General features: G+C 36.3%; 1 protein-coding gene across 2 annotated transcripts in view; it reads left to right on the top strand.

Annotated features, from left to right (window-relative positions):
• The window catches only part of TRIP11 (thyroid hormone receptor interactor 11), a 35,637-nt gene extending 9,187 nt beyond the window's left edge, over window positions 1-26,450 (top strand). Inside the window, exons 7-20 of one of the 2 annotated variants that reach the window (XM_069858692.1) lie at window positions 697-1,062; window positions 1,756-1,796; window positions 2,862-3,068; window positions 4,212-7,241; window positions 9,851-9,991; window positions 10,206-10,399; window positions 11,744-11,907; window positions 12,201-12,304; window positions 12,646-12,745; window positions 17,984-18,065; window positions 18,854-18,968; window positions 19,509-19,631; window positions 22,299-22,446; window positions 24,297-26,450. In XM_069858692.1, the coding sequence (XP_069714793.1) occupies window positions 697-1,062; window positions 1,756-1,796; window positions 2,862-3,068; window positions 4,212-7,241; window positions 9,851-9,991; window positions 10,206-10,399; window positions 11,744-11,907; window positions 12,201-12,304; window positions 12,646-12,745; window positions 17,984-18,065; window positions 18,854-18,968; window positions 19,509-19,631; window positions 22,299-22,446; window positions 24,297-24,505 (5,024 nt within the window). In that variant the 3' untranslated portion in view covers window positions 24,506-26,450. Of the gene's footprint in view, window positions 1-696; window positions 1,063-1,755; window positions 1,812-2,861; window positions 3,069-4,211; window positions 7,242-9,850; window positions 9,992-10,205; window positions 10,400-11,743; window positions 11,908-12,200; window positions 12,305-12,645; window positions 12,746-17,983; window positions 18,066-18,853; window positions 18,969-19,508; window positions 19,632-22,298; window positions 22,447-24,296 lie in introns of both variants that reach the window. The other variant, XM_069858691.1, reaches the window with a different exon arrangement.
• The last annotated feature ends 1,135 nt before the right edge of the window (window positions 26,451-27,585 follow it).

The following is a 27,585-nucleotide window of genomic DNA, read 5'->3' as shown; positions in this document are numbered from 1 at the left end:
TTACCATGAAATGAATTCATAGGCAGTGTGCTTTCACTTAACTCTTTTTTTTTCTCCTGTGTATTTTTGATTATACCTTTTTATATTCTGTAACTTTCCTGGAAATTACATTGTGTGGATTGCATAGAACTATGAATGTCATGGTAGTGTGGTGGATCTGTAAAAATATCGTTTCTGCAAAATGAGATCTTCAGGTGAAAAACTTTGTGCATAATTTAGGAAACAATGTACTAATCTGTAGCAAATTATTCTCTGTCAGCCATTTAGCAAACATTTGAATTTGAACTAAATTGTAAAAAGGAATTTGGCATCAGGGTGAATTAGATGTGGTTTGATAAATTATTCTCAGAAAATTGAGGGATTCCAAATCCTGATAGATTAGATTGTCATCTTCCCATCAAAAGAGATGGGGGGTCAAGTATGTTTTAACTGTGAACAATGTCTATCTTACATACTTACCTTATAAAATTACTTTGAGCCAGGGATGGGTAAGTATCTGAAAAGCTGCTTATCAAACCAAGAATGTGTATAGCATTGTTTCACATGCTAATTTTGTTTCTGTTAGCTTTCTGTTAATGATAATGTTTTTAGTTTAGACTATCTCCCTCTGAAGGTGTGGGAGAAGAGGCTTTTTAAGCCAAAGGTCTTCAGTGCTGCCCTTGGTTAATATTGCAAACAATCTTTTTTAATTTTTAGGTGGTGTGAACGCTGATGCCATGAGTGACTCTAAAATTACTGAACAGAAAAAAATTGCTCAGAGTCTAGAAGGGGGAAAAGTAGAAGAGTTGCACGTGGTAAAGGACCTGGAAGATGAAATAAGAAAATTAAATTTGAAATTGTCTTCTGCCAAAGAAGAAAATGAAATTCTTCTGAAAGAGCAAGAATTGGCCAAGGTGGAAAAAATCCAAGTGACACAAGAATATGAAAAACTTAAATCTGACTTTAGTGTGCTTCAAAGTTCTGTGGCAGAGCAAGATGCTCTCCTGAAAGAAAAGGAGAAGAATCTCCAATCAAAGACATCGCTACCAGAAGATGTTGTCAGACTACAGCAAGCACTGTTAGGTACAAAGATGATGATTTTCTAATTATTTTTTTTTTTTTTAGATTTTTTTTTTTAGTTTGTAGTATATCTTCTCAAGTTTTCACTTCTAATGCTCAGAATTTATTTTAAGAATTTGGAACTGAATATGAGAATGCATACATTTTGAAGGTTGCTGCTTTAGAAAAGAGTTGGCCATTGAGGTAAGGCTAAGCAGAAAAGGTGACATAACTAGGACTAGTGTGATTACCATAGAGGTTTCTGATTAGGTAAGTAATCATGTCTGACAGATGTTTGGTAGGTTTACCTTTCTTTAAAAATGAATAAGCCTCAATATAAATTTGTTGAAATTCTAAAAATACACTTTTCATCTGAGAAAGCAGTCTGTTGCTGATATCTTCTTAAAGGAACACTGAAGCATATCTGTTTAAGTAGTATATCTGTACGTGGAAAATGCTTTAAGGTTGCATAACTGACACACTGCAGTATCAAAGTCATCCTGATGCAGACTCGGTTATAAAAACAATTCTCTTGGTGGTGGTGATTGGTAGTGTATTTGATTCTTTTACAGCACTGATGTTCATCATCACAAAATACTGTGAAACTATTCTGTTATGTGCAGCCCAGTTCTGTTGGGGCAAGGTGGGAGAATTTTTTTTTTGTTGTTGTTGTTTGGAAAGTAGTAAAATTATGCATTTTTTTGTTTTCCTTTATAGAAGCAGAAAACGAAATAGCAAGACTTTCAAGTTTAAATCAGGTAAACCAAGGAAAGGTAAAGCAATTTCTGTATTAAGCCAACAAAACAGTTCGTAACAAAAGTAACTGATGGAAAACACACATTCGGGCACTATGGATGTGATGGAAATCATGCTATTCTGGGTTTTTTTGAGCTTTCATGCATACTTCTACGTAAATAAGTTTGTAATCAAGGAAATGATTTTGATTATTTCTGTAATTACATGTGCAATTGTAGAAATTATACATTTTGACTTGTGACACTCCCCATTGTACTCAGTTAAAGAAAATTAGTGGAGTTCTACCTATGCCATTGCTATTTCTACATTTTTAAAGCATTAATGGTATATTCTCTGAAATTTGTCATTTTTACCTGATCTGCTTTGTCACGTTTTGGTTTTGACACTGTTGTCAGTTGTAAAATACCTCTCTTATTCCATGTGGTACTTAAATAACCCTACATTTCATCTTACTGATGAAGTTGAGCAGTAGAACACTGAGTTCTCTGAAACACGCCTTTAGTTTTTGGCAAAGTTGGCTTATTCCTTTATAAACTCAGGCTTGAGAGATTTGGCTTAGTTTACTTTGTATCCGGTAGTATTTTTTAAGTCGCATCTTCTGTGTTTTGCATGCATTCAAGAGTTCCCATGGCGTTTTTCATAGTGTTGTTATTCAGATGCCTGCGATTCCTGTCGCACCATGCAGTATGCTATGTGTTTAGGGTATCTCTTCAAGCTGTAATAGTATCCTAGTTGTGGGTCTGTACCTCAGAGGCAGATATAACTGCTTGTCAGACTGTGGCTTTTTGTGCATAAGTTTATAAATTGTGCTTCTGAACTTAGTGATGAGTAAGTTAATGTGTGTGTATGTATGTGCGGTAGAGACAAATATTTCACAATATATTCCAGTTTTTGTATCCAGTTTTTAACCAGGATAATAGCCACATAGGCTTAGAGATTACAACATTAAAATGCATGCTCTGCTTTATATATTGCGGGGGGCGGGGAAGAAACCATTTCTAATCTAAACAGTTCCTGAATTTCAGCGAGGTAGTCTAATATTTAGAATTTTTTTTTTTTAACTTTAGGGGAGACTTGAGAAGGAGCTGACAAGTGCACCGCATAAAAATGAGAATATTCTTTCTGCGAGTACCGAAGATCAGAATTCAGAATTAAGTCAGTTAAGACATGATTTGGAAAGGAAAGAACATGAATTAAATGAAAGTATTGCTGAAAGAGAAACATTAATAGGAGAGTTGGAAGAACTAGACAAGCAGAATCAAGAAGCTACTCAGGTAATAAGTATTGCGACTAGTTATTGAACTGCTGAATTAAATGTTTAGATTGGTGTGTGCATGTTTATCTTTTAAGTTGATCTTTTAACCTAAATAGCAGGGAAATATAAGTTATGTTCTGAGGCTTAAAAAGAATATTGGTACCAGTGTTTGTCCATGTCTGTTGTTTCAGTGCAAAATTCTCAAGTGCAAGAAACGCACTTGTTGTGGACAAAGAAGTAATACGGCATGTGAGTCATCCATAAGGGACGGCTCTTTCCAAAGTCCAGTTAAATCCTGATTTTTTTCCTTGCAACAATTTTGATGTTTTTTTATCCTGCTAATATTTTGACTTCTGTCTTACGATGTTGTGCATAATGTGAATGATTTTTTTAAAAAAATTCATTATTTTTAATTATGTTTTATAATTATGTTACTTTATTACAAGCTCTTCATAAAGGCAGCATTTGTGGAGCAAAATGGTCACCGCATAAGTGATCAAAATGGAGTGATTTCTTTTTGTTACTGTTCTGAAATATTTGACCTGTAAACATATAGTTGCAAGCCATGTTGCTGCCTACCCATTCCAACTGCCCTGACAAATTCTGACACCTCTTTTTCTTAGGTAGTTCTCTTTTTATACCTTGATTTTTAGGTAGTTAGGTTTATTTGAGGGTTCTTGTTTTTAGTGAATGTAATCTATTTGATATTTAGAATCATAGAATAGTTAGTGTTGGAAGGGACCTTAAAGGCCATCCAGTTCCAACCCCCTGCCATGAGCAGGGACACCTCCCACCAGCCCAGGCTGCCCAAGGCTCCATCCAACCTGGCCTTGAACACTTCCAGGGATGGGGCAGCCACAGCTTCCTTGGGCAACCTGTGCCAGTGCCTCACCACCCTCAGCATGAAGAAATTCTTCCTAATGTCTAGTCTAAATCTGCCCCTTTTTGGTTTATACTCATGCCTCTCTCCCGTTTATACCCATTTAGTTTTAATCAATTCAGCATTGACTAGTTGTTCCTACCTGCCAACCTATGTTGGCAAGTAGGAAACATTTTTGTTTCCTCTCAAATTTTTTTTTAATTGTTCAGAGAATTAAAATTAATTGAGTGCGTAGTTTGGCTGGTTTTCCTCTCAACGGATTCTTGTTTGTGTTCATTTTAGCATATGATTACGCTGAAAGAGCAGCTGTCGAAACAACACACTGAAACAGATGGCATCATCAAACAGCTGAAATTCGACATAGATTTTGAAAGGAAGAAAGTATCAGCATTGGAAATTGAGAAGATGGAAGCTATTAAGGAGTTGGATAGTCAGAAAGAAAAACTAAGCCAGTGCTCATATGCACTTAATGATTTGCATATAAGTAAGCAGCAGCTTCAAGAGAATATTAAAGATATTCAGGAGCAATTAAGGAAAGCCCAGGACTGTAATTTGCATCATAAAAAAGAAATCAGAGAATTGCAGCAGAGACTAAAAGAAAAAGAGGAAGAACTTTCTCTATCCTTGAGCAAGTTAACAGAAAAAAGTAATCAGGAATCTAAGTACAGTTGTCAAGATCTGATTCTGGAAGAAAGAGAAGTAGAAATTGCAAAATTGCAGAATGACATTTCACAAAACAAACAACTAAATGAAGACTTGGAGAAATCTCTGTCTGATCTCAGAACAGAAAATGGAAAGCTGATAGCAGCCATCGAGGAACTAAAACAGGAGTTAAGTGAAGTAGTTTCTGAGAAAAATAAAGTTTACTTTGAGAAAGACACTGTTGTGGAGGCTTTGAAAATGGAAAAAAGACAGTTACAGAGTGAATTAAACCAGACAGAAAAGAGGCTGTTGGAACAAGCACATAAGTACGAGCAAAGTATTGAGGAATTATCAAATGCACGTAATATGGATACCACTGCCTTGCAGCTTGAACATGAACGCCTTGTTAAACTCAACCAAGAGAAAGACTTTAAGATTGCTGAACTGAAAAGGAGTGTTGAGCAGATGGAAATTGACCATCAAGAAACAAAAGAGATGTTGACTACTAGCTTAGGAGGACAAAAGCAATTGACAGAACTCATAAAAGAAAAAGAGGTATTTATTGAAAAATTTAAAAATCAAGCCTTACAGGTGAAGCAGGAACTTGAACAACATAAGAAAGTTTCAAAAAAGCAGGATGTCTTAAAACAGAACTTGGAGGAAAAAGACAGGAGCCTTGCAGTCATGAAGGAAGAAAATAATCATTTGAAAGAAGAAATTGAACGCCTTAAGGATCAGCAAAGTAGATCTACACCTGTGGTTGAGCCTAAAACTCTAGATATTATAATTGAACTTGAAAGTGAGGTAACACAGTTAAAAGTGATAAAGAATAATCTTGAAGAAGAAATAGAAGTTCTCAGAAAAACAATAGAAGATCAGAATCAAACAACAGTGCAACTTCAGCAGTCTTTACAGGAGCAAAGAAAAGAAATAGATGAGTCTAAATTTCAGTGTGAGCAAATGAATGTCACACATGAAAGACTTTCTTTAGAGAAAGATGAGGAAATAAAAAAATTGCAGAAAACAATTGAACAAATCAAAACTCAGTTGCACAAAGAGAGACAGATTATTCAGACTGATTCATCTGATCTTTTTGAGGAAACCAAGGTTCAGAGTCTAAATGGAGAAAATGGAAATGAAAAACATGACTTGTCTAAAGCTGAAATTAAAAGACTGGTAAAAGGTATCAAAGAAAGAGAGATGGAGATTAAACTTCTAAATGAAAAGAATGTTTCTCTAAGTCAGCAAATTGATCAGTTATCTAAGGATGAAGTTGGCAAACTTACCCAGATCATTCAAGAGAAAGATTTAGAAATACAAGCACTCAATGCTAGAATTTCCTCAGCTTCCTATAGGCAGGATGTTCTCTGTCTTCAGCAGCAGCTGCAAGCTTATGCTATAGAAAGAGAGCAAGTATTAGCAGTTCTAAGTGAAAAGACCAGAGAAAACAGTCAGTTAAAAACAGAATATCGTAACATCATGGATATGGTTGCTGCTAAGGAAGCAGCTTTGGTAAGGTTGCAAGAGGAGAATCAGAAGTTATCTAATAGATCTGAAAACAGCAGTCAGGACATGTCTAGAGAAACTATTCAGAATTTGTCCCGTATCATTCGAGAAAAAGATATTGAAATAGATGCTCTAAGTCAAAAATGCCAGACCTTATTGACTGTCTTGCAGACATCCAGTACAGGGACTGGTAATGGGTCAGGAGGTGTTAACAGTAACCAGTTTGAGGAACTTCTGCAAGAACGTGATAAACTAAAACAGCAAGTAAAGAAGATGGAAGAGTGGAAGCAACAAGTAATAACTACGGTTCAGAATATGCAGCATGAGTCAGCTCACCTCCAAGAAGAGTTACAAAAGCTTCAAGCACAAATTTCAGTTGAAAGTGATAGTAATTCAAAGTTACAGGTAGATTATAATGGCTTGATTCAGAGTTACGAACAGAATGAGAAAAAGCTGAGAAGTTTCAGTCAGGAATTAGCACAAGTTCAACACAGCATAGGACAGCTTCATAATACCAAAGATCTTCTCCTGAGTAAACTTGATTTGGTAACACCATCTCTGGCAATGACTTCCCCTGTTTCACAGCTTTCAGGTGTTCAGTACGGTGCTCCCGAAGTACTTAGTGATGAGTCCAAAATCCTTCAAAAGGAGTTGGAACAACTGAAAAAAAAGTTACAAGAAAGTGATTCAACTATTCGGACGCTTCAGGAAAACAATCAGCGGTTATCTGACTCTGTGGCCACAGCATCAGAAATTGAAAGAAGGAATCAAGAAGGGACTGAGTCAGAGTTGAGGCAGATCAGAGAAAAGCATGATATCTTACAGAAATTACTTAGGGAGAAAGACATTTTAATTAAATCGAAAAGTGATCAGTTACTTTCTGTGAGTGAAAATCTTAGTAACAAAGAAAATGAAAATGAGGTTTTGAAACAAGCTGTGACTAATCTTAAAGAAAGAAATTTAATTTTAGAAATGGATATTCGAAAACTGAAAGAAGAAAATGAAAATATAGTTGCAAGGTGTAGGGAAAAAGAAACAGAATTCCGAGCACTTCAGGAGACCAATATGCAATTTTCAATGATGTTGAAAGAGAAAGAGTTTGAGTCTCACTCAATGAAAGAAAAAGCTCTTGCTTTTGAGAAGCTGTTGAAAGAAAAAGAACAGGTATGTGCATTCATATTTATGGATATGTTTTAAAATTTTAAAAACATGATAATGCTTTTTTTTTTTATATATATGTAGCCATTGGATGCATTGCCCAAAATCTGTTTGTGACTTCTTACTGCATTACACTACAATAAAATTCATCCCCTGTCGAAGTTAAGAAATTGTGAAACACTGACCTGCTGTGTTTTAATCTTACCTGTTAATTGTGCAGCCACAAATTACATTTTTTCATTTCTTTGGAAATTGTTCTTAATATTTTGCTTTGGCTCTGTTGCTCATTAAGTGCCCTGTATTATTTTTACTCTGTGGTGCTCAAGCCACTGCAGAGTTGTCCAGCAGGATTAGTTTTCCAGTGTGCTTTCCTCTAGTGTTTGTCATTCCAACGTGATTGCTTCACAACATTCCAGTGAGATGAATGGATTTATGTATCTTGCTTTTATGGTTGGAGAAGCTCCACTGCAATTAAAAAAAAAAAAAAAAGATTACATAAGCTACATTAATGGTTTCTTCTCTACAATTTGATAATTTTTTTTTGAGAAAAACTGATAGTGTATGTTCAGAGAAAAGTTGCAGTGACTTATTAATTATCGTGTATGTAATTTGATGAAGAATAACTTTTAAAAAAAGAGCGAAGAATGATGTGGCATCATTGACAGACAGGTCAACAGGGTGTTGTATGAGCTGCTGCTGCTGGAGTTAACAAAGTTAGTATTCGAATATCCTCTTTGAGAAACAGGCATTAAGTACAGCACAGAAGTCTTTCGGTAGTTTTGACAAACACTTGACGGCAGAACTCCAGGATGTAGATATATTTTTGTTTGCTTTCAAGGCAGTGAATATGTCCCAGTGGGCAGTCTTTTCTGATAATTAATTCCAAACAGATGAATTCCCCTTCCCTGATCCACATTCTCTTGGTCTTGGTGGTTCTGGTCACCATTCTTCAATCTCCCCTTATACTTGTTCCCCTCCATGCATGCTGTTCTTATTCTTCCTATTGTCTTTAGCTTCGCCTTCTATTTTCAGAAGTTACAAGCATTGCCCATTATTAGACTGTGCTATTTATGGAAACCATTGTTGAGTAACTTAACATAATTTTTCCCCTTGCTATAAATATGAAGAAAACAATTCGTAGAGTCATAGAATGGTTTGGATTGAAAAGGACCTCAAAGATCATTTGGTTCCAACTCCCCTGCGATGGGCAGGGACATCACACTAGATCAGGCTGCCCAAAGCCCCATCCAGCCTGGCCTTGAATGCTTCCAATGATTGGGCATCCACAACTTACCTGGACAACCTGTGCTAGTGTCTCAGCACTCTCACATCTCTTGGAAGCATTTTTAAATCTGTGATGTAATGTATTTGGAAAAGGAAAATGTTAATTATATTTAACAATGTGTACTATGATTTTTTTTTTTTTTCTTTCGTGAGGTTTGACTTAGGACAGATATTTAGCTCTGTTTGCTCACAGAGCAAACAAAAATTCACACTCTTACTATTTTGTTATTTGTTTTGTTTTATTTTGTTCTAAGTCATGGAAATCTGCACTGTCTAGCTAAGTTCTCTGTGTTGCACTTCTTTGGTCTGTAGACTTTCACTCACTGGTGGCTTAGGATTTCAGTTTTACAAACATGAAATATTTGTCTGGACGTTTTCCTTGCACAGATTGGAGAAGTTCCTGTTACATGCTTTGTGTTCACCATGGAGAAAGAGTAAAAATAGTATTGAAACAGTTTTGTATTTTGTGTGTGTGTCAGAAGGTAACAAAAAGAATTTTACTATATTTAGTTTAATTCATAAAAACAAGTAATTAAAGCTCGTAAGTATTAGTAAGAAAAAAAAGAGTTGATTTAATTTTATCCAAACTTATTCAATGAAAGTACCTGCTTCAGAAACAATGAGTGAGAAAAAAGGTAAAGAACATGCTGAAAAGTTGCAAATAACTGAAAATACATTCATGTGTACATGCCAGTTCTGTGTAACTGACATGCATGCTCTCGCTTCTTTATATGCTAATGTAACGTTGTAGTAAACTCCATGTAAGTGTGAATATTATTCATTGAAATCCAACATATGAAAACATGACAGATGTTGCTGTGATTCATCAAAGTCCACTCTTTGTAGTGAGGTTACCTTGTGGTTTGTTTTTAAAGATTCCTTCATGTAGTTAGTTGTCTTAAGTTCAGACAAGTTGACCTATCTGGACTGGTGCTTTGAATGTGCATGAATTCATAAACGGATGTCACGAAGAATAGATTCCAAACACTGGGAAAACCGAAATCTTCACGTATCTAAGTGTTGGAGACACTATGTACATAATATATATCTGTCATCTAAAGATAAGCTGGTATCTGTTCACAGCAGCCTCTTAAGACATCATATCTGTACAGTGCCTTTTAGCAGTGACTTTTACTTTGGCTTGTAACATTTGAGTGAAATTATTTCAAAATAGTAATTTCCCCAAATGTTTTTCTGTGCTGTAGGGCCATGGTGTCCTGTCTTTTTCCTTGTTATATCAGTATTGTCTTTACCGTCTTCTGGACTAAGACACTGCCTGCTTTGATAAAACTGTTTGCCATGTTTTAAATGGTTGGTTGTGTCTTCAACAGGGCAAGACAGGAGAACTGAACCAACTACTAAATGAAGTTAGGTCAATGCAGGAAAAAGCTGTTACTTTTCAGCAAGAGAGAGACCAAGTCATGGTAGCGCTCAAACAGAAGCAAATGGAGAGCAGTGCCCTGCAGAGTGAGGTACACCACCAAATAATTTACAGTTACAAGGAAGAAAATAAAAAAAATAAGAAGTTGCATCTGTAATATTTTCTGGATTATGTTTGATAGCAATCACTTCTAAAAAGCATTTAATTAATACATATGTAATGTGCTTCAATGGCCATGTTTTGTTTGCTTAAATTATTTTTATGAAAGGTGATAGAATAAGCAACTTAAGGTATGTTCTATACAGATACAGCATTTGCGTGAGAAAGAGCAGCGACTGAATCAGGAGCTGGAGAGGTTACGTAATCATCTTTTAGAAATGGAGGACTCCTACACGCGAGAAGCTTTAGCTGCAGAAGACAGAGAGGTCAAGCTAAGAAAGAAAGTTGTGCTTTTGGAAGAAAAACTTGTGTCTTCATCTACTGCAGTGGAGAATGCCAGGTAGTCTTTTAATTTATACAGCAGTGGCAGCAGCTCTAAGTATCACAGTTAGCTATACTGGCGCTGATGGCTTCATTTTACTGAATTGCTATTCTGTGACATGCTAAGCACTTGAGAAAGGAACAAGTTATGAACTTCTGTTACTCTAAATCAGGAAGGTGATTTAAAGCATACTTGGCTGCTGTTGAGAACTCAGAAGATGTATTTGTCCTTTTAGTAGCAAGTATTAAAATACCACATCTTTGATAGTGCCTAGAACTAGAAACAACAAAAACCCCTTAAGCTATCAATTTAGTTGTCTGTCAAATAAAAAAAGATGGACTTAACTTACTTTTAAGTCAAGGCTCTATTCAGTTTGAGTGAGTCTTACACACTTCAGTGTACATGTGACCATCAGGCTTTGTGAATTGCTTTTGAGACAAGTACCCATCCTTGCTTTGTACCTGATACCAGGGAAAGTATATACTATAAGCATTGTCTTTGTAGTGTATATATATAAAGCAAAATGCATCGCAGTTCTTAGGGGTAGCAGAATCTGGGAAGCTAAAGTCAATTGCTTTTCTTATTTGTTTGCCATAATCCCAGTTTCAGTCAGAAAATGAAAATCCAAGTATTAAAGTTACTCAATGCCTATCTTGACTACTGTAATATTGTTTTGTTTAAAGGAATGTTGATTACTTTGAGCAAAAGAATTCTTTTTTCATCTTATTATAGTTGTCCAAATGAGGAATTTTTTAAATCAAAAAATATGTATGTAGCTGCAGTATTTATTTTTCCTTTAAGTGGTAAAGATGGATGCTGCTTTTAATGATCTCAGCAGAGAGATTTGAATTGAGCGGAATTTGCTGTGAAAAGTTGTGGAAAAAGTGGAAAAGTTGGGAGAAGTTTGTGTAAAAACTTTTCATCAGAATGTTTCTTAATTCTTCATCAAACTTATCAAACATCTTTCAAGAAACGCTGCTTATTTCCCACCTGCTATGCACTCTTTAAAAAGACTTGCAGAGGAGTAAATTGGGTTCATGATGCTTTTGCACAATGGGAAGTTAGATGGGGCGTTTACTAGTCACTATGGAGCAAGATATACTGACTTCTTGGAGACTTACTTTAAAAGTGATAATTGGTAGAAAGACCTATTGATTCATATTGAAGGAGACAATTAGCAAGATACAGATTCTTTTTTTGGTAAACTTGCTGTTACAGTAATGAACAGCGAAGGTTATTATTGCCTTCATTTCTATAAATTGAGCTGAAAGATTAAAAGTAGGCATTTTTGCTGGGATTTCCTGTGCTCTGTGATAACTTCTGTTATTGTCTTCATAAATAATTTATTTCATTTTCATGAAGCCATCAAGCTAGTCTGCAAGTTGAATCTTTGCAAGAGCAATTAAACCTGGTTTCCAAGCAGAGAGATGAAACTGTACTGCAGCTCACCATCTCCCAGGACCAAGTGAAGCAGTATGCACTGTCACTGGCCAACCTGCAGATGGTACTAGAGCAATTCCAACAGGGTGAGTTTTGTCAACAAGTAGTGACACTATGTTTCTGGATTAGGGAATTTGCTGTATTTTGGTGCTTTTTAAGTATTAGTTACTTGGTTTCCTTTTTAATAGTTTAAACTTCAGAATGTGGTATATTTTTATAAACCTTATAAAAGCAATTCTGGCCCCATGGAATGGCTCAATATTCCATTTATGAAATTTGAATTCCACCTCTACTTGATATGATAATGCTGAGGTTTTGCAGTTGTTACATGTTGTGAATCAAGACTGGTTTTTGTTGCTTTGTGTTTTTAACCATTTAGAAGAAAAAGCTATCTATTCAGCAGAATTGGAGAAACACCAAAAACAGGCCACAGAATGGAGGAAAAAAGCAGAAACCTTAGAAGAAAAAGTTGCATCACTGCAGGTGGGCTAAATAACAGAATCAAGGCCTGTGACTCTGGATGCCAGTTCTTGACTGTATTTTTTGGTTTTAACAGTTGTATTAAATGTTACTGTCTAAGAATGCATCAAGTTATGTAAATATCCTCTCTTCCTTGGAAGAAAGGGGGGCACTCAAAGGTCAGCAAAGTGCCATTCCTCTGCTAACCATCCATTTTCTGAGGATGCTTGCAGTCCAGTTATTCTAAAGAACAAGTGATTGCAGTCTCCCCATTTGTTTGGTTTGTTCTGTGTTGTATTAGCATAACTGTGACATATAACTCATAACTCGCTTGTCATTTTGTCCCTTTCCTGCCCTCTATTCAGAACAGTTTAGAAGATGCAAATGCTGCACTGGATGCAGCATCAAGGCTTACTGAGCAGCTTGATATCAAAGAGGAGCAGATTGAAGAGCTTAAGAGAGAAGGTAAATACTTCCCCACCCCACCCCCACCCCCTCCCCCCCGATCTCTGCTTAAAACATTCCAAGCAGCTGAGGAGACAATGCTATATTCCTAGAAACTTAGCAAAGTTTGTCTCCTGTGAGGAAAAGAGTATAATTCTATGCCACCTTTTGAGGACTTCTTTGTTAATAAAGCAAATTGGGGAAAGTAGTTAAAGGTCTTTCTCAAGAGAACGTCCTGCAGTAGCTGGTTGGGGATTTTTTTTCCCATAAATACCAAAGCTCTTGATTTAGCTCTGTAACTGTCTTGTTAAATAGTTTGTGAAATACCAAATGTCAGATTTTTCCAAAGTAACTAACTGCCATATTTGACACAGACACTGGGATACAGCGTGCTAGAGAGACATGGTGTGCAGCTGGCAAGAGACGTAGAGGGAGGAGATCTTGCACAGATAGATGTCAGGCTGTCTAAAGAGAGTATGTGGAAGATTATAGACACATCTTTAGATTGTATTTCCAGATTTCATTTCAAATAAGCTTCCTGGTTGCTCATGTTTAGAGAGATGCCTTTCATATTGTTCTTGGATTAAGTACTCTTATAGTTGATGAATTTCACTGCTTTGGTTTTGAAGACAAAACTTGGCCAGATAGTAGAGGAGTCTGAAAAGGAAGAATATTTATGTTGCGAGTTGTCGAACACTGGAATAGGTTGCTCAGACACATGGAGTGTCCATCCATGGAAATATTCAAAATACAGTTGGCCATTGTCCGGGGCAGCCTGCTGTAGGTGGCCCTGCTTGAGGAGAGGGGTTGGACTAGATGATCTAGATGTCCCAACATAAAGGTTTCCTTGATTTTGGGGTTCTGTGAATGCTTTGGGGTGTGCTTTGGGGTTTTGTTTGGTTTTTTGTTTTGTTCTTTCTCACATCACTGAAACATGAATTCTGTAAGAGGTGCATGTCCTGCTGTTTCATAAATACATCTAGCATTAAAATTGTAGGAAAGCCTAAAAAGGCAGAACAGCTCTATGTTGAAATCTGATGTAATTTCAGTGTATTTCTATTTTATGGTCTTATGCTAATTAGTCTAATCAAAGAGAAAAAAATAAGGGTATCTTCTGTACAATATATTTGAATATCAAACATCAGCTTAAAAGCTCAGATACTTATATGGAGGTGACTGAATAGCTGTATGAGCAATGTGAGGTCACTTTTTTTGTTACTGCATGAATTTTAGCCTTCGTGAGAAGGGAGGCGTAGCATGAGCTAGAGCAGGACTTAGGACTAGTAATAATTTTGCTGGATTTCTGTACTTGCATCTCAGCCCCAACGTACTTTTGTCTGCAACAAATTGAACTAAGAGGGAAAGTTACTTCTCTGTGTCTAGTTGCACGACAGCTCTGATAGGAGAGAACTTGTTAACAATACCGACGGCCAAGGGAATATTAGGCTTTTTTCTTTTTTTTTTTAATTGTCTTCATCTGTCTTTTCCTCCTCTATTTTCCCAGCTGAGTCCTACTTTCTCTTTCCCTCTTTCTGTGGGTCACCATGTTTTGCTGTTACTGCAGGATCCTCTGTTATAGCCAGGCTTTAACTGAGCACATGGGATAAATCTAAGATCAGAGGAAAACTTGTGATTGGTCCCTGAAGCGGCCCTAAAAAGGGAACTTGAAGAACAGAGATTTGCTCAGTCTCTCTAGTTACTTGACAGCTATTACTTTCTGGTTTTTTTTACCTCATGTTTGTGGGAGATTTAGGGGTGAGTGCTGTTAATTAAGGCTTGCTGCAGGAAGACCTGGAACATCATCTCTGCTGGATGCAGTGGTAACTTACTCTGAACATATATAACTGATTATTACTATTAATTATTATTACTGTTAATCTTTAGATTATAATTTGTCTTCTTCTTGAAATAAATAGTTTTTTCTTAAAGTATACTGCTTACGAGCAGGTAGTTGGTGTGAAAAGTCTTTTAAAAGTCTTCACAATTTCAGCAAGAGCTCTAGAAAAATGTTACTTTTCCACTACATAATTGAATGTATACTTAGTAAAATTTAGTTGTGTCTATGTGCAATTTGGCATTCAAGGGGGCCTTGTAGGATTGCTCCTTGAGCTCACATGTGAATTTTGCAGACTAAAATAGACTTCAAGCTGATGATACATGAATGTACAAATGAATACTGTTTGTTTTGTTTCTTTTTTTTTTTTTTTCTTTCATTTGTCCAATGTTTATCTCTGGCTACAGACAGTCACAACAGAAGTTTTCAAACACCCTGGATTGAAATTAACTTTGACATAGGCAAATATGCCATTCTTTCCATGGGGATCTCTTAACTACTGGTTAATTTTGGTTGTGAACCTTTGCATGTGAAAACAAGAGGGGCTTGAACTTTGAAAGAAAACTATATTTTATGAAGTTATTTTGTATTGACAATGATTTACTTGTTAAAAAATTGAAAGGGCATTGTTACATAAAGGAAATAGCACTTTAATGTTGTTGTAGAATAAATCAAAAATTTTATCAGAGAAAAAAAAATAAGTCCACTCTGTTTTCTCTATTTACACAAAAACCCATATAATGTCATATTGAAAATTGGCCAGCTACATTCCCAGACGCAGTTTTGTTGGCCAAATCTTTTGAAGGATTTCTTTATGAATTTTTTTGGCAGGAGAAGTGATTTTAATGGAAAAGTATAAGAAGTACCAGATGCAGTTTTCTGGATTGCCATAAATGGTTAACAAATTATTGGAGACTGTTGTAAATGTCTGGTTCACAGCAGTCCATGCTGAATTTTGGCTTATGTCTTTTTTGTTGTTCAGTCTTTTCATACACATAAAGTGCTTGTTTTAAGTCCTTTTCTGCTGTAAGATTCTATTTTAGAAGGAGATATTCCATTTAAATATGTTATAATTATAGAGTTGCTTACTAATTGTGGGTAGAATACCTGTGTACCTGTCTTAAAAAGTTTATGCTCTTTGATATAAAAATTTTTTGCCAAGAAAAACAGAAAACAGCATTTCGCTTAAAATATTAATACATTTGCTTTAAAATTTGTCATGTGACTAAAAATTGAAAAGGAAACACAAACATCTTACTTTGTAGAGCAATAGCAACGGCATGAGATTTACTCTACGCTTGCTTTCTGATGCCATTTATTTATCTTTTTGTGGCATTACTAGTTTTTAACTTTTTTAATTCCCTTTTTCTCTGTGGAGACCCACAACCAATGCAGCTTCCATGCTCCTACAGCTGTCATTGTTCCATAATTATATAATTATATGGAACAATAGATGTTTTTCTCCAAGTATTGGGGTCCTATTTAACCACATTGACAAAGTAGCATTATTTTAAGTAAGTTGAAACTATGGATTAGTTCCCCTGAGCCTGGTGTTTTGAGAGAGATGAGTGCTGAAGTGCAGTCACATTATTGGAATGGATTTTAGTCCATGTGGATGTAGTTGTTACAAGATATATTGCAGTGTACTACATAGTATTTTGTCTGGGTTTTTTTAACTTATTTTGAATAAGGAACTTAATCCGTATGTTCCATGGGTAAGAACTTTCTCAGCATGACACTAGTTATTTTATTCTATTCTATGCTCTCCAAAGTTCGTATTTGTGAAGTAAAATGTTTATATAAAGATGTGGAGTGTTTGAAAAGGTCTTTTTAGGTTGTATCCATTTCACAGCGTAGCTCTTTGATGTCCGTATGCAAAAGCTCTGTGCAGGTTCTCATGGAGTTATTGGTGTTAATTGAGAACCATATTGTGTCGTCACAGCTGTGGCATGCATTTGTTAAAAGTCACGATTGAAGATCATGTGGAAACTAGAATGGAATGTTTTTCATGCATCCCAAATGATTTGAAGAGTAGAAAACTGTATAAAAGTCACTTTTGTTATGAAGATGTTGAGGCTTTTTAGAAATTTACTACAAGATGGATACAAAAAAAAGTGTATATTTTGTGATGTTTGTTTTTTTTTTTTAAATGAGGCACTGTTAATTAGCATGAGCCCAAGAAGTGTTAAAATGGTAGGAAAATCGAGTTTATCGGCAGTCCTTCCATAGAACTTGAAGATAAGCATTCAACCTTAAAGGGACAGAGGAGAAAGAGCTCATTGTTTCTGCCTATGTAACTGTACAGTAGAGTTGGTCTTCACATGAACAGTCCATGTTATAATGTATTTGTCAAGCTTTTGCATGTGATTAAGACTTGCTTGTACTTCTGTTAGGGAAAAGGGAACTTTAAAGGTAGTATCTTACAGAACACCAGTTTGGTAAAGTTTTATTTTTGCTGTCTTGAGGTGAAGCCATTTGTAGTTTATTTTCTAAGAATTCTTTGTAACAGGTAATTATTTGTTGTCTTTAATGAGGATATTTTACAACCAGTGTTCCTGAGTCCTGTGTTTGGGGATTTAAGTGAGGAAAATTTTTCTATCATTTTTTACTCTGGTTTTTGTACAAACTTGCTTAGACCTGAACATCAGATATATTTATCCAGTTTATAGTATATCTGAGTTTTTATAAAGAGAAAAATTTGTACCTTGTTTCTTTACAATCAGAATCTTGTAAAAAAAGTTATGGCAAGTAAAGTTTGTCAGAGATTTTCTTTATTAATAGTTTTATTTTTGTGAGTTCTGTGGGAGGTCAGAGGAAGCCTGCATTACTGAGGCAGAATGATTGGGGCAATTGGATGTGTTCTATATTTGAGCTAACAAGTAATTTCTGTTAGTGGAATTTCAGAATTTTAGAGGGCTTGGTGCTGTGAAATTACTGGGCAAGAGTGAGTATGACAATACTGTGCCTTGGCTCCTTTTAATGAAATGGACTTCTACATTTGTATCTCCCTCATTAAATACTCTGATGTCATGAGGCTCAAGTGAGTCAATGTAGAAAGGTGAAATGTTATAGCACTAGTGAATGCAGAATCTAAACTCCTCTCTTACTTGTCTAGGTGGAACAGAACAGTTCATCAGACCTTCTGCAATTGATTTATTTTCTGTGTTCCTGTACTTTTGCATTGAGTATTATTACATAGATTTTAGCTTATGTTTTCAAATAATCACATATGGTTTCAAATAGCAATCACTTGTTAAGTTGGCATATTTTTATAAAACATCAAACTGATTTTGTTTTCTTTTTCTAGAAAGCACCATAACAATGTTAACAGATTTTCATTTTAAAACTTGTCTCACTAATAAATTTTACAATGAAATTTCATAGTTTTAGTTTTTGTTTATTTGCTGTGACATAATGTTTTACAGGTGAGATCAAAAAAGAAATGTTAGAAGATGTACAAAATAAACTAATGAATCTTATGAACAGCACAGAAGGAAAAGTTGACAAGTAAGTCTTTAATGAAAGACTGGGTGTACATTTTTCGTTTTCGTTCTTCACAATACAGATATGTTAGAACACAGTTGCAAGACTAGTGCATAATCAGACTTCTATATGTGATCTTGTAATTTTACTGTGATTATTTTTACAATTTTCAATCGGTTTGTTGTTGTAAATAGTAATTTTGATTAGTAAAACAAATTTGTATGTAAATTTGGCTTACTGATGTGTTAACTAGAAGTGCACTTCAGCAGCCTGAGCTCTGCTGACAGAGATAAAAGTTCTTAATGAACATTTGTTATAATGTTTAGGGTGTGAACGCCACCTTTTATGTAGCTGGCATCACCTGGGTGTAGTCTTTTTTTTTTTTTTTTTTTAAATCTCTTTACCGTTAGAAGTGAAATGGGGATAGCAAATGGGTTCCCCTGCCCCCATCCTTAAATCTTGATTTCGGACTGCACATAATTATCTGTTTAAATACTCTCCTGAGTCAAGATCTTAGAATAAACATTTTCCCTGATTGTAGTACTTGCATCAAAGCTTAGTCATGTATAATTCAGTTTTACCTTACTGCATACAATATTTCTAATACCGTCCAAATTTACAATTACTGTATAAGAAATGTTATAACTTGTAAGGGAAGGAAATTGGTGATGTACCTACCCTTTTAGTTCCTTGTATTAGATTTGTTTGCTTGGATTATTGCAAATCAGGCGAGAGTATGAGGAATGAACAGTATTACAATATCAACTGTTACATAAGAGAAGCCTGAATAACAAGCTTCCTTTGTCCTGCAGGCTCCTGATGAGAAATCTCTTTGTTGGTCATTTTCATACTCCGAAAAATAAACGTTCTGAGGTGTTAAGGTTAATGGGAAGCATCTTGGGAATAAAAAAGGAAGAACTTGATCAGGTAATACTTTGCAGAAAACTTGACCTTGTATTTGTGAAAATAGAAATTACCTGACAATAGAATGACTTACCGCTAAACTAAATGTGACTGTCTCTGCACTTCTTCCGGGGAAAGTACATGTTTTGTTCTCTCATGCAAATTATTTTTTTTTTATGTGAGAGATGCTGATCTTAATGGAATTTTTCAAAAATGTTATTTTAGTAGATTAGATCTTATTTTGCTAGGCAATGCTAATGCAGAAAGGAAGGTATTTAACTTGATGCTGTTGTCTCTAAAAGCTGTAATGTGTCAGTTACAGAAAAGTAAGCCAGTTTTATATGCACCACAAGGTATTGTGAAGAGTGTAAGGCTAATATTTTTAAATAAATAACCAGGTTTTTAGACTGCTGGTCTTTGGGAGACAGAGAATAAGGTTTTGACAGTAATTAATTTTTTCATCTGTAGGATTCCCAGATAATAAAAGTAATGAGCATGATGTTGCAGTTTTTGATCTACTGCTTTGGTTTTGATTTCCTAACTTTTTTTTTTAATATTTTCTAGTTATTATCTGAAGATCAAAGAGGAGTTACAAGATGGGTGACTGGCTGGCTTGGTGGAGGAGCTGGGTCAAAGAGTGTCCCTAATACGCCTTTGAGGCCAACTCATCAGAACATTTTTAATAGTGTAAGAATTAATCATGCATTCTCTATGCTTGAGTGGAAAAAAAATGGGACTGTTGCATATTAATGCGGATGTTTGGTTCATCAGTATGTTAGCTTCATTTACTAATGATAGTCTATCTTTTATTATTTGCTTGTTTTGTGCAATTGCTTTGATCTAAGTTTTTTTTTCTGCACTAAAACATATACAGGCATTGATGAAAGTTATACAATAGTAAACATTGGACTAATACAGGAATCCAGTTACTGTTCCACTGGTTACTGGGATCACTGACTTCTTACAGTATGGACTTTATCTTGCAAACTGACAGTTTGGAAGTTGAATACATTTGGAGTCTGGAATTCTGCAATACTGAACAGTATAGAATATCTTGATGTTGTATTTTGATGGCTGTGTTCCCATATGTCCTTTAGATTTCATTTGAAAAGCTTTCTCAGCTGCTGCAGCTAGTGCCTTTTACGTACAGCATATAAAGTTGATATTTTAAGCTTTTAAATACTTTAAAGCAGCAGTTGTCACAGCATGGTCCATGGGAACAGTTAACCTATGGAACTTCCTGTTTTGCAGACCAGCAAATAATTCACTCAAGGACAGAGCACTGAGGACTTTTTGGATTAACTTTGGGGTTTCCTTCTTCATTGAGCTAGAAAAGTACATTGACAATTGATTTCTGTAAATTGGTTTGAAGTGTAGGGATTGTTTTTTGCCTACTAAAATAATGGAGTCACCTAGGTCTCCGGGGGATTGTGGTCTGATTAACTACAGATGTAAAAGAAGAGAATTAATGCTTTTGAATGTATAGTACAAGCTTTATTAAGCAAAATTTTATCTTGTGATGCTACTGACACTTTAATCATTCCATGCTTCCTTTATTCAAGGCTTTTTTTTTTTTTCCAAGTAAAGCAAACAGTGTGATTTGCTTGAGCATGAACACAGCAAATACTGTAATGTCAGTAGCAGCATGGGATTCTTGAAACAATTAGAATCATAGAGTCATAGAATCACCAGGTTGGAAGAGACCCACAGGATCATTGAGTCCAACCATTCCTATCAAACACTAAACCATGCCCCTTAGCACCTCGTCCACCCGTGCCTTAAACACCTCCAGGGAAGGTGACTCAACCACCTCCCTGGGCAGCCTGTTCCAGTGCCCAATGACCCTTTCTGTGAAGAATTTTTTCCTAATGTCCAGCCTAAACCTCCCCTGGCGGAGCTTGAGGCCATTCCCTCTTGTCCTGTCTCCTGTCACTTGGGAGAAGAGGCCAGCACCCTCCTCTCTACAACCTCCTTTCAGGTAGTTGTAGAGAGCAATGAGGTCTCCCCTCAGCCTCCTCTTCTCCAGGCTAAACAACCCCAGCTCTCTCAGCCGGTCCTCGTAAGACCTGCTCTCCAGCGCCCTCACCAGCTTTGTTGCTCTTCTCTGGACTCGCTCCAGAGCCTCAACATCCTTCTTGTGGTGAGGGGCCCAGAACTGAACAAGATATTCGAGGTGCGGTCTCACCAGTGCTGAGTACAGAGGGAGAATAACCTCACTGGACCTGCTGGTCACGCCGTTTCTGATCCAAGCCAAGATGCCATTGGCCTTCTTGGCCACCTGAGCACACTGCTGGCTCATATTCAGTCGGCTGTCAACCAACACCCCCAGGTCCCTCTCCTCCAGGCAGCTTTCTAGACAGACTTCTCCTAGTCTGTAGCACTGCACAGGGTTGTTGTGCCCCAAGTGCAGGACCCGGCATTTGGCCTTGTTAAACCTCATGCCGTTGGACTCTGCCCAGCGGTCCAGCCTGTTCAGATCCCTTTGCAGAGCCTCCCTACCCTCCAGCAGATCGACACTTCCACCCAGCTTAGTGTCATTTGCAAACTTGCTAAGGGTGCACTCGATGCCTTCATCCAGGTGATTGATAAAGACATTGAACAGGGCTGGACCCAGCACTGAGCCCTGGGGAACCCCGCTTTGTCACTGGCCTCCAGCTGGATTTCACACCATTTCCCACCACTCTCTGGGCCCGGCCATCCAACCAGTTTTCCACCCAGGAGAGTGTGTGCCTGTCCAGGCCAGAGGCTGACAGTTTCTCAAGCAGAATGCTGTGAGAAACTGTGTCAAAGGCTTTACTGAAGTCCAGGAAGACCACATCCACAGCCTTTCCCTCATCCAGCAGCCGAGTCACTTTGTCATAGAAGGCGATCAGGTTAGTTTGGCAAGACCTGCCTTTTGTGAACCCATGTTGACTGGGCCTGATCACCCGGTTCTCTTGCATGTGCTTCATGATAGCACTCATGATCACCTGCTCCATGACTCTCCCTGGCACTGAGGTCAGACTGACAGGCCTGTAGTTTCCTGGGTCCTCCCTGCGACCCTTCTTGTAGATGCTTGTGATGCTACTGACACTTTTAAATTGACTTAAATCAATAATGGAACCATAGTGGAAATGTGTGTTATCGTTAGAGTTTGTCAATTTCTTACAAATACCACTCAGTAAGACAATAGAAAAACTGTAATTTGAAAACAAGTTTCACTGTCACTCACTAAGGATTACTTAGTACTAAGTACCAGTACAAAATTCTTTGAAGGCTGTTTGGAGGCTATTGACAGCTTTTTGGTTTATGTATGTGTATTTTTAACTTTCAATGGAGCATCAGCGAAATAGAATAACTAGTAGCCTCTTGTAGTCTTTTTCAGAATTGTTTGTGAAATTCCTTGAAACAGAATCTCGCCCAAGCCTTCCTCCACCCAAGCTCTCTGTTCATGATATGACACCTTTAGGAGCAGCAGGAACTGGTAAAACTAGCAATACTCCATCCAACAGTCAATTGCAAGGTAAAATTTGAAGGAAACTCTGAGTCTTTACACAGAACATAAATAACTAAATGTAGAATTTTCAAGGGAGTTTCAGCGAGTCTGTTTCCTCACTTGTGAACTATGAATTTGATTTCTTGCCCCCTTCCGATTTCTTACTTCTTCTGTCTTTCTTTCTTTTTCTCCCACCCTCCTCCCCACTGCTGCTATACCCAGCTTTCTAAAATCTAAATACAGAATATGAGAGGGACCAAATTCCCTTTGATACAGAAGGGCTTTAACAGCACCTGTTAGATGCTGTGTAGACAACTCTGTATTGTATACCAATCAGTCAGTCCTGATTTTCAGCATCCCTGTTAATCAGCATGGGTCTCACTTAGTGACGAGTGCAAGTAATACCAACATTGTAGTGCCTCTCTGGTATATAGAAACTGCTTGCTCAGAGAGGACTGAAATAAAAACAATTAAGTATATGGCCTGATTTGAAATCTCCAAGCTGTACATGAGTGTTAACTTTGGTATTTCTAAGGCAGGGAACAATTATGCTTATATCCCGCATGTTGAAATTAATGCACTTTTGTCTCAGTAATGTAAGATGCGAATCTTCAGTTTAACTGACCTAGTTTCTACTAGATTTTTTACATACATGTAAGACTTCACATTAATAGAGTCCTGCTCATTTCTAGAAGCTTATTTTAATTGAAACTTTTAACCGTAAACTATAAAAAACCTCAAGCCCTAAGAAAACCCCACCAATGCAAAACCCTCTGTAGTATTTAGATCTACAGAGAGGCATCTGTGCTAAAACACCCTCTTTCAATTTGCCTAAAGTAGCTGAGTGTTGCAAAATATAAATGTCAACTGTGAAATACCAGCTTACCTCTGAAAGTGTTATTTAGGTTTATTATTATAATTAGAATTAGTTTTCTTTTTACTCTTCTTGCTTGTAGTATAACAGTAATATAATGTGTAAAGTACCTTTTTTACCTGGCAAAAAAATAAACCCAGTTTCCTTGTCTGGAAGAAGTAAATTCCTGGTTCTTTTTATCCATTCAGGAGCTAAAATGCTGGCTTGTAAAACTAGACACCCATTATATATATATCCCTTTAATTGTTTACTTGAAGTTTTTTGTTTCTAGAAATAAACCATATAGTAGCCATTTTTAAGCACTGGACAGTATAATGTCCACACAGAAATGCTTTTATGAGAATTAGGATTTTTACCTGATAAAAAACCCCTTTTTTTAAAAACATAAAACCAACTCTGACTAAAATAATCTGTCCAAACAATTAGTACAATATAAGAATGTCAGTTTAGTTTCTGCTTTGTATCTGTTGTAGGAACCTTCATAACAGGTTACATTTGGAGCTGAGTGGGAATTTGATAGGGGAAGATAAGGAGGGGGCAAGTCAATTTTTAGATTAGTTCATTAATACTTCTCTCTGTTAAAACTGAAATTTTGTTAGAATTTGATTATTGAGTGAACATTAAGTTTTATGTCGAAACTAACTTATGATGGGTTGTCTGTGATGTTTATTTACAAGGGGTTTCTTGGGGCTGGCCCTGGAGAAATTGTAACTGGTGGCCTGAGATACAGACATAAGAACTGTTCAGCAAAAGAAGCAGTAGTATATGAGATCCATGATGAGAGAAAATAGATAGGAAAGTCTTTGAGAGTGTGTACAGTCTGTGGCAAGAAGAGTAATGTTCCAAAAGGAATAGTTCTATAACTCACGTGTGAACAAATGCTGTAAAATTGAGTAGACCATGAATGCTTCCTAACGACATGGGGTTTTTTGTTGTGGTTTTGGGGGCTTGGGGTTTTTTTTGTTTGTTGATTTTTATTTGTTTGTTTGTTTTCACATTTCAGATTCTGCAGTCTTAGGAACGAGCAGAAGACCAGATACAAATCCATTTCTAGCTCCTCGATCTGCAGCAGTGCCTCTCATAACACCTGCTAGTAGTTCTGGACATCTGCTTATGAAACCTATTTCTGATGCGTTGCCTACTTTTACACCACTGCCAGTGTCCCCTGATGCCAGTGCTGGTGCTGTACTGAAAGACCTCCTAAAACAATAGATGATCTTGTATCAATATGACGATATTAGCACTTTAAGGAAAATGAGAACACTATGCTGTGTATAATTCACCACAATGAGGCCTTCTGTAAAAAGTCACATACCTGTTTGCAATTGTTCCTTGCTTTTCTTTTATTTATGAAATAACCAGTGCTTTGGGAATTCTAATGGTGGCATGGGTAACTGCCTTCTTTATTGCAGGCATTCATTTTAGGCGTGGGTTAAATCTTAAACTGAGGAAAAAAAACCCAGCCTATCTTGTTGCTAGATTGTTACAAGACAAATAGAAGGATTTTTAAACCTTAGTTATACACAGAGTTTTTTCAGTTATTCATAGACAGCGTTAACTCTTTGGGGTTGAGATCTAGTTTTCCATTAAAACAATCTGCCATTGGCTGTGGGCCTTCAAGAACCAGAATTTAAAAAAACCCCAAAATCTTAAAAAAAACCCAAAATCTTTTGACTTTACAGTGTACACTAGGGCACACATCTCTTATTTAAAGTATTGGTCACATTTGGGGGCAATTTGAGGCACGTTAATATCTTTGCACAATTATTTGATTGCCTCCTCCCTTCCTCTCCCCCTACTCCCAGAGTAATGGCTGCTTTCAGCAGTCAAACCCGTGAGCACCAAGGAGTTAACTGGAAATGAAGCTTCATTTTCTAGAGGTGTCCATGTGGTGAAGTGTGGGTAATTTAGCAAAAGATAGGTTCACGTATATAAGGACACTATACTCTAATGGTATGAGGTGTATATTTGAGAGACTTTATATCTTGCAAGATTTTGTAGATGCAAATGCAGGCTTAAAGCTTGAACACATGTATAGAATTTAAAGGGAAGATGATGTTTATGTATCTCAAATGTGTAAATAGGGTTTTGGAAGACCAAGATCCAAGTCAATTATGCTGTAAATTTTGCTGTGATACATTGTGCTCTGTTTGGCAGTTAAAGAAAGAAGCTCCATACTAAAAGATCAAAGTCATCTAGCAAAAGTCATTTTCATAGTGAATCTGAGATAAAACATCTTCCATTTGAAATGTGTAATTTTTAAACATTTTTACATGCCATTCCTCGTTTAGTCAGTGTTAACTGTTGTGCGAGTTCTATATTAGAACTGTCGACCTTAACTTCTCATTTTCTTTAAGATCATAGATTAAGTTGTTGTAACAGTTATATTTAAATAAAATTAATTAATGATACTTGTACAGAATCAACGAATATAATGCAAGAGATCTTTGCATTTATTCACATAGAGGTCAAATAGTGAATTTCTTCTATTGCCTTGAAATTTAGCCAAGTTTTCTTAATTATTGTATCTACCTTAAAAACTGCTTCAGTCCCTTTTTTCCAATATGTTAATGTTTCATGGAAGACTTATGTAAATTTGGTAGTGGATTGACTATATTGAATTTTTATTTAAAATATTTTTCTCCAAGGTAATTATTTCAGCAGTTTGATTTCTGAAAGGATAGCAGCTACACATAGGATACCAAAGTAAATGCTGCTTTACATAATAAATATAATGAGAATTTGAAATTACCTCAGCTGAGAACATTTCAGTTTGGTATTTCAAAAATGTACATCTTCATTTAAACTAGACTGCAACAGGTCCCTTGTTTTTCTTTAACAAATATAAAGAAAGCTGAAATCAGATGACTTCTGTGCAGTCTCTTTTGTTCTGGTAGTTGTGCATATTTAAAGATATATAGCTGCTTCAGAATGAAGTTGCCTTTTGGTGAGCCAAAGCAGAATGAAATGTATGGTTTTTAAAGATTATGTGACTTGCATATTATAAATAACAAAAGGACTCATGGAGCTTGCTGTCCTCTGAGCAGATCTTAACTTTTTAATGCAAATTTTTCTTTAATTGCTGAGAAATTTATGTGTACATGTTTCTCTTTCAGGAAGGTTTATAAATACCAATAAATAAAGTATGGAAAAAGCATTTGGTTTTGCATGCTGTAAATCAGCTCCATTTACTTAGTAAGCTGTGGGTTTGGGGACAGAAATCTGAAACAAAGGAAAAGGTATTGAACAACTTCAGAGTTCCTCATTAAGCTACTTCAGAGAGGTATGAGGCTTTGGTTCTTAAGTCCTAGGAGCTCTGTTGAACTATGGAGAAAATCTCTGTCCTAGGGCTTATTCCACAACTATGTTGGTGGGTTTTGTTCTTTGTTAGAAATCAAATGGGCTCTGTGTTCCAGACAGTATTTTCCCACTGAAAAGTGTAGAACAATTTCATTTCCTTGTTTCTCTCGTCTTTCTTTGACTGTTTCACAGACTATTATAAAACTTCAAGATTTGTTTTGTTGAAAGATTAGCAGATGTATTTTTTCCTCTAATTTTTCTTCTGTGTTTACTTTGTGCTTGCTAACGGTTCCGTATGTATATGCCTTACCAGTTTCCCACATGTAAGTATGTGACTCATGTAGTCTATCCTGTTAATTGTGTGGTTCTTTCACACAGCAATGGGAGGGGAGGAAATTCTGTGGAATTTATGACCAGGTACAGTAGTTCAATATTTTTCTTCTTCATTGAACTTAGTTGTTCTGGTTCACCTTGCTTTTGCAAGGAAAAAAAAAAAGGAGTATTGTCCCCATAATTTTGGTCTAACAAGCTGTCAGCATCATTGGTGATAAGGTAACAGAATTCTAGTAAGCAATTAAATTTGCAGATTTCATATTAGGGCAAAAAACAAAGATTAGGATTTCCTGTTCTCGTCTTTAGATGCCTTTTGCTGTTCTTTGCTCATCCTGCATTCTGTACAAAGAGAAAGAAGTAACTGGTTGATCTAAGTGTTACTGTAAAACAATGCACGTTTTTTTTAAAAAAGTAGTCAGTCACAGCCATATAATATGTCCTGTTATAGTGACCAGATTAGTAAGTTTTCTTTTTCTAGCAAATGTCGGTTCCCAGCCTGTGTTTTATTATTGCTTCTTATTCATGTTCTTGACCTATTTTGCGTTAATAGATACTAGTAAGGCAGGCTACTTGGAACATACATAGCAGTGACTGACAAAGTGGAAGAGACAGAAGGGAAAATGCTTGCCTTGTAAGTATTTCACATTATCTAATAACTC

This window comes from Phaenicophaeus curvirostris, chromosome 5 (assembly GCF_032191515.1).
Source record: "Phaenicophaeus curvirostris isolate KB17595 chromosome 5, BPBGC_Pcur_1.0, whole genome shotgun sequence".
Lineage (NCBI taxonomy): Eukaryota > Metazoa > Chordata > Aves > Cuculiformes > Cuculidae > Phaenicophaeus > Phaenicophaeus curvirostris.
The sequence above is the reverse complement of the archived record's forward strand: the minus strand, read 5'-3'. Positions and strand labels throughout refer to the sequence as shown.